Below are 14,299 nucleotides of genomic sequence, written 5' to 3'. Positions count from 1 at the left end.
GAGTGTAACGCTGATTTGTATCCGTCAGAAATCGTTAACGTTAGTAGCAAATAAAAGTAGAAATTTCGTTTCACGAGGCTGTTGTCTCTAGATAGCAGGCACTTGTCTTATATTTCTGTTTAAATTTTCTGTACAAACTCAATAGCATTAACTGAGTTTTTAACGATAAGAAATGTCATTTCATATTCTATCAATCGCATATGCATTGTTTCATAGTTCACTATTCCCCTAGTCTTTGTATGCATATGTATTATATGATTTTATATATAATAAATTACATGTTTATATAATAAGCATATTACTATAATAAATGGTACATTATATCATATTTATTATACTATATAAAATATAAATATATATTTACATAGTTGCAATCACAATGAATGTCCATTTTACTTGTTATAATGTAAACTTTTTTTACACTATTACATATCTCTCCTAAATATCTTCAGACAGATATTTTCATCAAACTGATAAACTTTACCCAACATTCATCCAGTCGCTCACTTCACAAATATCTAGTATGTGTCATGCATTATGGAAAATGTTGTAGATACAAAGATAATTATTATGATGAATTTCAAACTAGGTATCCCAGTGTATTTAATGCAGAAATTACTGATTTGACTCAGAAAGGCAATTTTTTTCTTCCGAATTATTTTCCTAGGGTAATTCCCACAACTGGGGGGTTTGAGTCAAAGTCGGAATACTCTTAAAGCTTCCATACATTCTGCTATTTTGCTGTCAGAAAATATTTTCCGACGTGTAACGCTATTACCAATGTTTCACAGCAACAGAACAGTTTCGAGTATTATAATTACAATACATGATAGGTGTTATATTCTTATGGTAACTGATGCTGTTTGGTGTGTGCCTTTAGATATAGATATAGATGATATGGATACATTAGGTATAGATATAGAATGGTCTCTAATCATTAAATAACACTACACATTAAGAACTATGGAGCTGATTTTACAAATGGGTAAATATTGAGGTTCAAGGAAGTTAAGCTTCAAAGGACATAATGCTACTAAATAGAGGAATAGGGATTTGAAACAAAACCTTCCTGATTTCAAAACTACAGGATACCAGCCTCGTCAACTTTCTAATACGAAATGATTGGGGCTAAATCACATGGTTCAAGATTAAGTGTCTGATGGACTCTGGGTGATTACTGTGTGTCAACATAGATTCATCCTTGGTTGAAAAAAAAAGAACCATTTTTTTCTAAGTGATGTTGAATGTTGATTATGTGGGAGGCTATGCACATATGTTTATATAAATTATTAGTTTTCTTTCCTCTCAATTTTGCTGTGGACCTAAAACTTTTTAAAAAATTAAAGGTGTAAAAAAGAAATTCAGAAGGTCCAAGAGCCTCCTGAAGAGAATGCAGAATTTGCTGGACATGTGCATATGCGATTTTTCTGGGAAAGAGGGTCCGTAAATAGCAGCCATTTCTCAGAATAATGGGAGGCCTTTAGAAATCCCATTAAATGTCCATTTTTGGCTCTCAAATATTTTAGTCTCAGTTGTTCTCAATAAACCCGATGCCATTCGTCGTTCCTCTTTCGATATCCTGCACGGAGTGAGAAGTGTTTTCTACTTGGCACTGCCCGACACCAGCGCCCAATGAGAAGCCTCCAGAAACGAAAGCAAGAACGGGAGGTGCGAGCTTTTACCTTCTCCAGACCGTCGATGTCATCGGGCAGCAGCACGAACATGCTTAGGTCACTGTTTTTGTATGGAATCCCCAGAATCTTGGCCTGCAAGTCCTTCAGGGAAGCAAAGCTGAAAGAATGGCGTTGTGTCATCATCGGCACAGACTTACTTGTATTCTGCAACAAATCCACAGGGCGCCCAGTGTCAAAAGAGCCGTGAGACGACCAGGTGAGCACACCCAAACGATTAGCTCAGCCTAAACTCCTGCTAAAGATCCCAGCCTCTGACTCGGCCTTTGCTATGTACCCTGTACATTTGCTGAAAGGCGACTTCAGGTTTTACATTCCACGTGTGAGCGAGCACGTCCCATACAAAAGGACCATACCTTATTCAGCCAAAATTCCTCCTCCTTGGTGTTTTCTTTCTTAAACTCCCTGTCCCATTGCCCTTTAAAGTACACGCTGTTCACCAGCACCAGCTCGGTGGAGCTGCTCAGAGAGGCATCTGGAAACAGGTCCCTGATTTTTTCTGCAAACAAAAACAACAAAATTGGCCCATCTTCAAAATTATAAGTGATACGCGCGGCAGGCATGATGCAGTGGACTTGCCTGATCATTAAGACCTCAGCCAGTCAGCACCTGCGGGCCGTGCTGACACAGTGCTCTCGGGCAGAATCGGCAGGGGGTTCTCGCTTTGCCCACTGCCCATTTGTGTCCCAGTGGATAAAATGAGGTGTGATGGTTCAGGAGTGCAGGCTCTGAAGTCAGAGAACTCTGTTAGCTTCCATTTTTTCCTCTTATCGGCTGAGGAATCTCGGGCAAGTTACTTAAGGTCTCTGTGCCTTAGTTTCCACATCTGTAAACCAGGAATAAAATCTGCCTCATAGGGTTGTTTAAAGGGGTAAATGATTGCACATGTGTAAAGCACTTAGAACAGTATCCGGCTCACCGTAGGCACTCCGTAAACGTAAGCTATTATTATTTTTACCTATTTGATACAGTGACCACCTGAGATTTAGAGAATTCTTATTTTATTGAGAAAGGAGCTGATGTTTTTGTCTCTGGGTTCAGCCCATCTCACACCAAATTCTAAAGAATACTGCCTTCAACCGACCCTCTGATAGACCTTATTTTTTTTCCTTTTTTTTTTTTTTAATTTTATTCCCTTTGGACTAACTATGAAGAAAAAAATACATTCTGAAATAATAGATGTCTCCCTGATAACTGGAATAAAAAAGGTAATCTGAAACTCTAACATGACAGTGCGAGCTATCGCTCCCCAAAGTGTATTTGCATATTAACACCCCTCTCTGGTATTTCTCCTGTGTTTGGTTCATACCAGGGAATAGGGAGAGAGGATGAAGTGAGGGCTTTGTCAAGTTCTCTGCTGTGCATGGGGCTGAATGATGCTCAAATGGAGATGGGACCCAGGCAGCCCCAGCTGTAAGTAGCAAAGGCAGGTCTTGACTGCAGAGCTGAATGTTTCTCACTTGATAAAGGGCAAGGAAACTCTCTAGCACGTTTTCAGGTAGGGATCCGGACTCAGGAAGAAAGGCTCTGATACAAAGGAATCATCTGAACCTGAGACAGACGGGAACCCAGTGTCAGGATCGCCAGGGACACTGTGACCCACAGCCATGTGTAAGTAATTCTCCGCCATGGTCCCCTGTCTGGTCTCCTTGACTCTCTCCACATTTGCTGAGACCATCCCACCACCTGCAGCACCTTCTCCCAGCCCTCATGCACAGCTCTGCCTTTTCAACCCTGAAAAACCCATCTCGCGTCCCCTCCCAAAGGTGTCCCCCCTGGCATTCCATGCAGTGTCGAACACAGGGCTTCACTCACAGCAGATACTCAAGAAGCATTTTAATGATGAACGACCAATCCATACTCTACCATGTGTTTGGCTTTCAACCCAGGAATTAATCTTCTTTCGACTTTCATCTGCTGCATTTACAAAATCAACAGGCTCCAGAGAAGCATGATAATGTTTTTCAACATAATCTAAGTATTTCTTTAGGAGAAACAAGGAAGAAATAGAAAGAGGTTGAAAGTTCAATTTATCCATTAACAACATCTCTAAATAAGTTTAGCTGTACATCAAGATAATTAACGTCGTAAGCAAGGAATTTCAGGACCTGGGCAAATCACTTTGAGGACTTCCATGCACATTTTTATGCAGGTACAACAGGGTTAAGACAAAAATTGGATTTAAACTGCCAAGATTAAAAAGAAACTCTCAAAGTGCCTGGGCGTCTGAAAAACAGGCAGGGGGAACAGGGGGTCATCGAGTGATTTGGGCCGAACCAGGCAGCCAACTTATGCAGCATGCTTTCAAGACCTACAGTCCTAACAGGACGATTTGGCCATTCATAAATATCGCTCACAGAGGTGGTGGACACAATAAAACTTACTTGAAGGAAAAGGTATGTCTTCTCTCCAAATAGCCTGTTGGCGATTTTCAGTTCATAATTGTTAGTGGGTTTGCTTATTTCACTCAAGAACGTTTCGAATTGGCGGTGTATCTCTTCCATCTTCTCAATCTTCAAAATCAAAACAAAAACCCAATGAGTTATCTGGGCAGAAGAAAACCTAGATGCTCCCCAAAAAGATGCAGCTGCTGGGTCTTTTCCTCTGTTTCACAGCTTTGAGGATGGCCCATGAGTTTAGTGTGGCCCCTGACAGTCAAGTGGCTTTTACACAAATCATATGATAATGTAAGTCACAACCGATCTCAGCTCCACAAAGAAGCCTGTTCTCAGCCCAGCACCACAGGACTTTCTTTTTTGACTCGAGTTGCATTTTTATCTCAAACATAATTGCCCACAAAATGTTTCACATGCTTGCCTTTAGCTTCCCACAAAACTAAGCACCTGAGGAAAGCAAATGATTCCCCAGATGACTCTTATCTACCCTTTAACGATTTCTGTTCCAGACAGTGGATAAGAAAAGTGATTCCTGATGGTACATGTAGCCATTTGTCAGACTATACATTGGGTTGAAGTAAGATTTTCTTGTCTCTATGGAAAAGGAAAAAAAAAAAAAAAACTTTTCTAGACTTTTTTTTGTAGAATCCATCCATTTTCTGGTTGAGGGCTGAGGAGTGAGTGCTGCTTGGCAGAACCAGCTGACCCAGCATACTTCCCTGACACAGAGAGAAACACTGTCCCACTGCCTGTTGAGTGATATCTAGCTACTTCTGTTCACACTGGATGCAAGGGAGAGGCATTTTAATTTTGAGCTGAAAAGCTTATTCCTGATTGCACTGAGAACGGAAAAGCCTTCTTCCTCTAGAATACGAAGCCTATGGGTTTTTATTGTTTGTTTGTTTGTTTGTTTCATCTTTTTATTTCAACATTGGTAACTCGATGCCCAGAATAGTGTCTGCTACATTAAAGCCACCCATTTAATTTTTGTGAATAATTAACAGTTGAAGACGTTCAAGTTGAAAATGTAAAAGTATGCTACTCTAACAAAATATCTGAGGCTGAATTTGACCTTTGACGCCCTCCTTGCTACTTTGAGCCTTTTAATGCCTCATGATTATTCTATGGCTGCTCAGGCTGACTGATATGTGATGGAGACAGATAAGGTATTGAAGTCTTTGGAGAATAATGGGTTGATATAAAGAAAAGAATGTAGTGAGAATATTTCTCCAGTGGGTAAGTTGTAACTAAGTTGACCTGAAAATGGGGAAAGGGAAGAAAATCTTACTGTGGAACAGGTTTGGAGTTTGAATTTATACCACCTCGATGGCCTGGGAAACCCCAAACTTAGAACTTAAAGTGTCCATAAGTTGATAACATTCATAAAAAAAATTATCTGTATTAGAAAGGTAACTACATCCTGGCTTTCACTGGACTCCCATAGATTACCAATCAAATATTAGCTCATATTCCAAAATTACAGATCATGAGAATATAAGTCCCACATTAAGAATCAGAAGAAAAAATAGCAAACAGCCATATTAGAGCCTCAAGGACTTTAAATGTCAACATTATCAGATATCACATTTAAAAAGCAGCATATCAAGACTGTTGACCACAAAAGATATTGAAAATATGGTTAAGAAACAAGAGACTACCATCAACTTCCAGGCTGGTTTTATAATCAACTAGAACTTCCATATACTCAATAAGCATTGACATTTAAAAACTCAATAGATGGGTAAAACAGCCAGTTAGGCACTGCTAAATTAGTAAACCAAACAGATCCAAATGATTTTTCTCAGAACGCAGCACAAAGACAGAAAGTGATGAAAAACATGTATGACAGATGAAGAAATCTGGAAGATAGAATTCTAACATCCTTCTAAAAGGCAAGCAAGAAGAGAATTCAAAAAATTACATGGCTGAGAATTTTCCAGAATTGATGAAAAGTATGAATTTTCATATTGAGAAGGCACAGTAAACCTGTCTTGGTAAATAAAAGAAATGCACAAATAGACACATTGTAGTAAAATTGCGGACCAACAAAAACAAACAGCAAAACTTAATGCATCCAGAGGGAGATCGCCTAGAAAGGAATGCCAAATAAATCAGCTTCTTAACAGCAACATTGGACAGATAGAGTAGAATGGTATCTTCAAAGCAGTGAGAGAAAATATTAACCTAGAATTCAGCATACATTCATTCAAGAACACACAAAGGCAAATACAACCTGACAGCATCTACCATGTGTAAATCTTTACTAAGGAAACTTTCCAAGAGTGATGTCAGCAAGATGGCAGAATATTCTACTAACAGCACTGATTTAACAACTCAAGAAGTGAATGCCTTTGTAAGAAACCCAGAGATTAGTGAAGAAGTTCCTGTACCCTAGAGAGCCTGAAACCAACTGCATTGAAGCCTGGTAGGAAAATTCATGGCACTCACTCACCAGAGTCATCACTCCCTCCCAGCCCTCCACCCCCCAGACACAGAGCATGGTGTGATTGGGAGAAAACTTCCAAATCCCAACTACCCCCTGGGGAGAGAAGCAGAAGAGTAGAATGTACATCCAGCATTTTGACTTTTCCAGAAGCTGCCTGAGGGCCTGGTTTCTGTCTTGCTTGAATATAAGTGCTGTCGGAAACAGGGCACCAGGTTGGCCACTGAGAACAAAATTAACATTCCTCAGAGTCTGCTGTACCACAGATGACACTAGAGAGAGCTCATGAGTAGAAACCAGCAAACCTCTTCAATTAGGAGATTACCCATACAAGCCCAGAAAGAATGCATGCCCAGAAAAGGCTTAAGAGGTCTCCAGAACTGCTAGCTAGCCTGACTGGAAAAAGTTCTCCCTGTTATTAAACCAAACCACAAAGACTAGGAGAGGTGGCTGATTTTCCAAATGCCAAAGTCCCAACAGAAGATAACAAAGCATACAAAGAACAGGGAAACATGACCCAATCGAAGGAAAAAATTAAATCAACAACCTAACTTTACATACAAAGAACTTGGAAAAGAACAAAACTGAACCAAAAGTTAATGGAAGGAAGAAAATAATAAAGATTAGAGCAGAAATAAACAAAATAGAGAGTAGAAAAACAGTAGAAAAAAATCAACAAAAGCAAGAGTTGAGTTTTTTAAGAAGATCAACAAAATTGACAAACTCTTAACTAGTGTAACTAAGAAAAAAAATATAGAAGACTCCAATAACTAAAACTATAAATGAAAGAGGAGATGTTACAACAAATGTCATGGAAATTTAAAGGGTTATAAAAGACTACTGCGGACAAGTATATGCCATAAAAAAATAGATAACTTAGAAGAAATGGATAAATTTCTAAAAACACACAACCTACCAAGAATGAATGGTGACAAAATAAAAAATCTGAACAGACACAACTAATAAGAAGATTTAATCAGTTACCAAAAACCTCCAACAAAGAAAAGCCCAGGGCCAAATAGCTTTGTTGGAGAATTCTACCAAACATTTAAAGAAGAATTAATACCAATCCTACTCAAAGTCTTCTAAAGACTTGAAGAGGAGGAACATTCTCAAATTCATTCTATGTGGCCAGCATTATCCTCATACCAAAACCAGAAAAAGACATAAGGAAAGAAACTGTGAACGAATATCCTTGATAAATATTGATTCAAAACCCCTCAATAAAATACCAGAAACCAAATTTATAGCACATTAAAAGAATTATACACCATAACTAAGTAGGATTTATATTTGAAATGTGAGGATAGTTCAACATATGAAACTCAATCAAGGTAATGCATTAACAGTGAAAAACAAAACCTATGTGATTATCTCAATTGATGTAGAAAAAGGATTTGATAAAAGTCAACACATTTCCATGATAAAAACATACAAGCCAGGACTAGAAGAAACCAGCCTCAGCATGATAAAAGCCATATAGGAAAAGACCACAGCTAACATCTCGCCCAATGGTGAAATGAAAACTTTTCCTCTAAGATTAGGCGAAGATATCCACTCTCACCACTACTATTCTTTATATTCAACATAGTATTGGAAATCCGAGCCAGAGCAACTAGAAAAGAGAATGAAATAGATGAATTAAAATCAAGAAGAAAGAATTAAAATTATGTCAGCTCACAGATGACATGATTTTACATGTAGAAAACCTTAAAGTTTCTACAAAAAATTGTTTCAGCTGATAAATTAGTTCAGCAAAGTTGCAGAATATAAAATCTATATTCAAAAATCAGTTGCATCTCTATACGCTAACAGTCACCATTCCAAAAAGTAATTGAGAAAATAATTCTATTTACTATAGTATCAAAAAAGATAAAATACTTAGGTATAAATTAATTAAAGAGATGAAAGACTTATACACTGAAATCTATTTTTTAAATTGTTAAAAGAAATAAAAGAAGATACAAATAAATGGAAAGACATCCTATGCTCATGGATTGGAAAGCATATTATTGTTAAAATATTTATACTACCCGAAGTGATGTATAGAGTCATTGCGATCCCTATCAAAATCCCAATGGCACCTTTTGCAAAAATAGAAAAAAAATTCTAAAATTGATATGGAACTTCAAGAGACCCTGAATAGCCAAAGCAATTTGGAAAAGAACAAAGTTGGAGGCTTCACACGTCCTGATTTCAAAACATACTACATACAAAACAAGAGTAAGCAAGATAGTGTGGTATTAGCATAAAGAAAGATATATGAGCCAATGGAAATAAGAAAGAGCCTAGAAATAAACCCTTGCTTAATGGTCAAATAATTTTCAACAAGAGTGCCAAGACTACACAACGAGAAAAGGACAGTCTCTTCAACAAATAGTGCTAAGAAAACTGAATATCCACATGCAAAAGAATGAAGTTGGACCCTTACCTTATATCATATGCAAAAAAAAAAAAATTACTCAAACTAGGTTAAATAACTAAATATAAGCCCTACAATTATAAAACTACTAGAAGAAGATAGAAAGAAAAAATTGAGGGACATTGGATTTGGTAATGATTTCTCAAGTATGACATCAAAAGCTAGGCAACAAAAGCAAAAATAGACAATGGACAAAAATAGACATCAAACTGAAAAAGACTTATGCTCATTAAGGGATATAATCAAGAATATTGTAAAAAGGCAACCTACAGAATGGGAGAAAATACTGGCAAATCATATATTTTTTATAAGAGCTTAATATCCAGGATATATATAAAGAACTTCTACGACTCAACAACATCAACAACAAAAATAACCCAATGAAAAAAATGGGCATAGGACTTGAATAGGCACTTCTCCAAAGAAGATATACAAATTACAAACAGCATATATAAAAAGATACTCAACATCACCAATCATAAAAAGAATGCAAATATCAAAACCACAAAAAAAAAAAAATGAGATATCACCTCACAGCCATTAGGATGGCCACTGTCAGATGACCAGAAAATAGCAATGAAGATGTGGAGAGTTGGAACCTTTGAGCATTAATGGCAGGAATTTAAAACGGTGCAGGTGTTATGGAAAACAGTACGGAAGTTTCTCTAAAATTTTTAAATGTAATTACCATATGATCTAAAAATCACACTTCTGGGTATATATCCAAAAGAATTCAAAGGAAGATCTCAAAGGAACATTTTCATATCTATGTTCATCGCAGTATTATTCACAACAGCCAATAGGTGGAAGCAACCTGAATGTCTATCAATGGATGAATGGACAAAGAAAATGTGGTCTATACATCAAATGGAATATTATGCAGTCTTTAAAAAGAAGAAAATCCTGTTACATGTGTCAACATGGAGGAATCTCAAAGGTAAACAAAATAAGCCAGTCACAAAAAACAGATACCATATGCTTCCATTCATATGAAGTATCTAAAGTAATCACAATCATGGGAACAGAAAGTGTCAGTCGAACAATCAATCGACCAATCACCAGGCTCAGGCAATTTTAAAATAAAAGTCTGCCAAGAACATTTGGTGCATTTCTGAATTTACACAAACTCCTCCAGAGAATGAAAAAAGAGGAAATATTCCCCAACTCATGAGTCTAGTGATACTTTATACCAAAACTAAATGAGGACAGGACAAGAAAAAACATTACAGATTGATAACACAGATCTTTTGAAACATCTAACAACATATTACCAAATCCAATTCAATAATCTAAAAATTTTTTTTAATTATGGCCAAGCTGATTATCCCACAAATGCAAGTATGGTTTAACATTGGAAATTCTATTGATGTAATTCACTGCATTAAAGGATAAAAAAATCATATGATCACCAATAGACACAGAAAAAAATATACATATGTATGTATGTATGTGTGAATATAGATGACCGGGGATTGTAAGGCCAGTGGGATTTCAGGTCCACTGTCTCTGTATGACTGTATGAAGTGGGCTGTATACACTGCTGTGAGGAACAGATGTCGGTATCATCATTTTGGCAAATATTTGGTAATATTTAACAAAGCTGAGCGTGCATACACCCTCTCCCCCAGATCTGTACTGTAGATCGGTGCTGTCTTGTAGAAATAAAATGCGAGCCACAAATACAATCTTAAAATTTCTAGTAACTACATTCTTTTTATTCTAACGCGCACAAAGATTCTGTACGGGCCACGAGACATGGGAGGGAAAGGGCTCTCAAACAACTGTGGTCCTTGACTGAGGGGACAGCAGAGCAGCTATCAGACCCAACTCTGTCCTACAAAACCTGGAAGGAAGCCCAGCTCTCCCCACATGCACTTGAGGAACCCAACCAACCTGGCCGTGTGGGATTGTGACGTGAACAACCCATGTTGCTGAGTGACTTGAGCTCTGACTTAGTGAGGGCCTGGGATTGAGCTATGACTGCTGTCAGGGCATACGTGCCCTTCCTGAGAGCTCTCACCATCTCCAAATGCCAACCTCAAACTGTGGACTTAATCTCTTTGCCATGTTTGCACCCTCTGTCCTTCAGGCAAGAACTGTTACAACCCTAGAGCTGGAAGAGACCCCGGAAGTCACTCATCCTGTGCTAATATTTTTTTAAATAAACTTTAGTGGTGGAGGGGGGAGAGAGCTTAAAATAAAAATAGAATGTAGTAATAATAGCACCTAATACTACTGGTGAGTCACCAGTGTGTTCCAGACACTCTACTGCACACTGTACAGAGGCCCAAAGAAGGTGAATGACTTGTCCAGAGTAGCACAGCTATTAAGAGATTAAGCCAAGATTTGAACCCGAATCTGTTTAACTCCAAACCCATCCACTCTGCCGGAGGGACTCTTCAGCTTGGAAGCCTTTACCAGTATCTGTCATCGCGCTTAGTGTGCATGGAAGATAAGGTCTCTTCTTAACGCTAGGTGTCTATTATCATGGTATACCCCTAGCAACATTATTTGGCTGCTATGATAATCATTGCTTAAAAATAAGTATCGAGTATGTATTACCTCTTCTACACATTTCCCCGGGGACCCGCATCTACAAAGCAGCCACATGTCTCCTACCTCTTTTTCTTCAGCTTTCATTCCTGAACTTTTCGTGTCTTTTTCAGAGAAAAGCACCTGGAAGGGAAAGAAAATACTGTGGCAATGGTCTGAGCAGAGAAAATGCCGCCGGGGAAAAGGAGATGTTTGTTAAAGAAACCTCAGGGGCACACGCACAGCATTTTGCTCTTTGCAGAATCGTGAGGAGTTCCAGTCATCTTCGGAGGAGCCTGCATTGGTTTATGCACACGTGTACTCACCCCTGACGTGTCATTTAGACCCTAGTGGGGATTATGCAGCTTCTCCCAGTAGGTTTTATTCTTCACCTTCTGTCTGTGATTATGAGGTTAATGGCTTTGGACAAGGCCGCTCACCCAGCCCTCACCCAAAGGAGCGCCGAGCACCAGGGAGCAGATGGCAGGGCGGAATTGGAACTCGGAGAGGGAAGGAGTCGCCCTCAACAGACCTGGACCTGCCCTGTGTCTTCACGCGTTTTCTTTGGCCACAGGTCCAGAGAAGCGTGTTTTCAGGGCGAAGCCCGAGGGCCACCCCTGGAGACCGACTGTGCCTGGAAAGCCATGGAAGCCCACTCTACCTTGAGTAACTGCGTGGCGGTGGACCCTCGGGCCCCCAGCGGAAGCATGCCGATGGCAGTCGTGATGCTCAGAGGGGAAAAGAAGATGTTGCCATCATTTGTTTTACTCAGCTCTCTGAGAAGATCAACCCCAAACAGAGCGGTCACTGCGCCGAGCGAATCCATGACGATTCTAGCAAGATCTAGAACGACAATCAAACCCAAAGGAGCACGTTTCATTTATTTGAATGGCTTTGGGTCACAGGAACCCTTTCTGCTTCTCTTCCTCTTCCTGCACTGATCCAGAAAATAAGGAGTTTCACCCTCTCAGTGAAAGGTCGCTGCTGCCTGCTTCCCACTGCTTCGCTTGGCCTGCTCTTGGCAGGACACATGAATCGGCGTGACATCATCTTCACATCCCCACGGAGCGAGGTTATAATGCCTCTTGTGGTTTTATTCTCACTTGTCTCTGTCAGAGCCTGCCTGCACCCCTCCCTGTAAGCTCCCCAGGCGGGCCCCGCCTTTGCCCTTCCGAAGTCCCACATGTCCCGCTGCTGGACCAGAGACCAGGCAAGGGCAAGGTTGAGAATCCCCTTTGGCCTCAAGTCCAAGCAGTGTTCAGTCCTAACAATAATAACACCAAGTGCATCCTTCTCTGATACTTTCTACTTCTCAATTGTTTCAAAATCCACTGCAGAGTGGGAGATTGAATTAATTCTCTTAAACCCCAATCCCTGACTGCATGAAAACTTGACTCTGAGCTGAATTTTCCCTCAAAGGCAATGACTTATCTCCAGCCATGAATTATTAAGTGGGAGTAAAAGGGTTTTCTTTTTGTATACTTTTCTATATCTTTTCAAGCTTGAACAGTGAGTTCAGATTACTTTTGTTATCTCCCAAAAATAAAACGTTTAAAGGACAATTAATATTTACCAAAAATAAATAAATAAAACATTTTATATTTTCTTCATCACCAACTATGTTAAAACTAGTTAATAAAGGTTTAAGAAATAGAATGAGATTAATGCACAATGAGTTTTGGGTTTTTGTTTTTGTTTTTTTTGAAAGCCTACTTACTCTGGGAGGGTCTTTGCTCTCAAAGACCCACCCTTGCTAAGGCATCCCACATCCTCTGTTAAAACTTCTATTTCACCCCTGGGTTTCCTTATACGGATTCCTTTCAGGTTAACCCAGAAATAAGATGAATTAACTTACTGTCACACAAGATGAAGAAGATACAGTATGATGGTTATGTAAGCACTGAATTGAATAAAACCACCCTAAGGAAAGTTATGCACAATAAAAGTATTTCTTTCAAATCAACGAACAGTCTCAAAACACAAGAAGTCTTCAGTGGGAGCTGAAGGAAGAACGTACCTGGCTTTCGGAGAGACAGAGGTGGCTGTGTAAGGAAGTAGGAAGCATGTATAAAACGAGTAAATGAGACCTTTAATTTATATCTCTCTGCCTCTCCCTAGTCATTATCACTTGTATTTCCAGTGAAACAACCTTTGGTTTCTCAAGGGTGATTTCCCCAATAAAATTAGCATGCAAAGTTTATGACAAAACTGAGGACTGAATTTCTTATGTTTTTCACGCATGGCCATGAAGTTATGCACTTGAAGTTGTCAGTAATTGTGTTGTGAACTGTAGCTCAAATAGTATACGCATTAGACATAAAGGAAGAGAGCTGCGGCTCTAACTTCTCCAAAATCCCTTAGAAATTCTTTCGTGAGTCCACGCATAAAGAGAGTTAAATTAACCAGACAACAAAATAAGAGCAAAAGCAGGAGCTCGCCCCAGGACTAAAGGGCAGCATTAGAATGACCCAAGCAGGCGAGGGGGACCTGTGAGTGAGCCTTCAACCCTAAAGATATTGGGGATCCTCTGGAAAGATTTTTTTTGGAGCACTGGTTCTCCATTTGGGATGCACATTAAAATCTCCTGGGGAACTTTAAAAAAAAAAAAAGATCTATGCCCAAGCCCTACCCCAGGCAACTGAGTCAGCATCTCTGAAGTGGGAACCAGGCATCAGAATTTTTATCACCCCAGGTGGCTTAATGTGCATCCAAGACTGGGAACCACTGTTTGATAGTTTGATGAAATCTGAATTAATGCATACTCCACTCACCACAGCTGCACAGGACTATGTCATGACAAGCCCAGTCTCTGTAA

General features: G+C 39.2%; 1 protein-coding gene across 3 annotated transcripts in view; it reads right to left on the bottom strand.

Annotated features, from left to right (window-relative positions):
- LOC102897439 (serpin B13) overlaps positions 1–12,310 on the bottom strand; it is a 12,769-nt gene extending 459 nt beyond the window's left edge. The window contains exons 1-7 of one of the 3 annotated variants that reach the window (XM_006913723.1): positions 12,146–12,310; positions 11,572–11,628; positions 7,440–7,442; positions 4,076–4,204; positions 3,558–3,675; positions 2,048–2,190; positions 1,683–1,838 (exon numbers count right to left, since the gene is read on the bottom strand). In XM_006913723.1, the coding sequence (XP_006913785.1) occupies positions 1,683–1,838; positions 2,048–2,190; positions 3,558–3,675; positions 4,076–4,204; positions 7,440–7,442; positions 11,572–11,628; positions 12,146–12,310 (771 nt within the window). Of the gene's footprint in view, positions 1–1,682; positions 1,839–2,047; positions 2,191–3,557; positions 3,676–4,075; positions 4,205–7,439; positions 7,443–11,523; positions 11,629–12,145 lie in introns of all 3 variants that reach the window. The other 2 variants (XM_006913721.1, XM_006913722.1) reach the window with 2 other exon arrangements.
- Positions 12,311–14,299: the final 1,989 nt, after the last annotated feature.

This window comes from Pteropus alecto, unplaced genomic scaffold (genome assembly GCF_000325575.1).
Source record: "Pteropus alecto unplaced genomic scaffold, ASM32557v1 scaffold14, whole genome shotgun sequence".
Lineage (NCBI taxonomy): Eukaryota > Metazoa > Chordata > Mammalia > Chiroptera > Pteropodidae > Pteropus > Pteropus alecto.
Note: the sequence above shows the minus strand (reverse complement) of the source record. Positions and strands in the feature narration are given on the sequence as shown.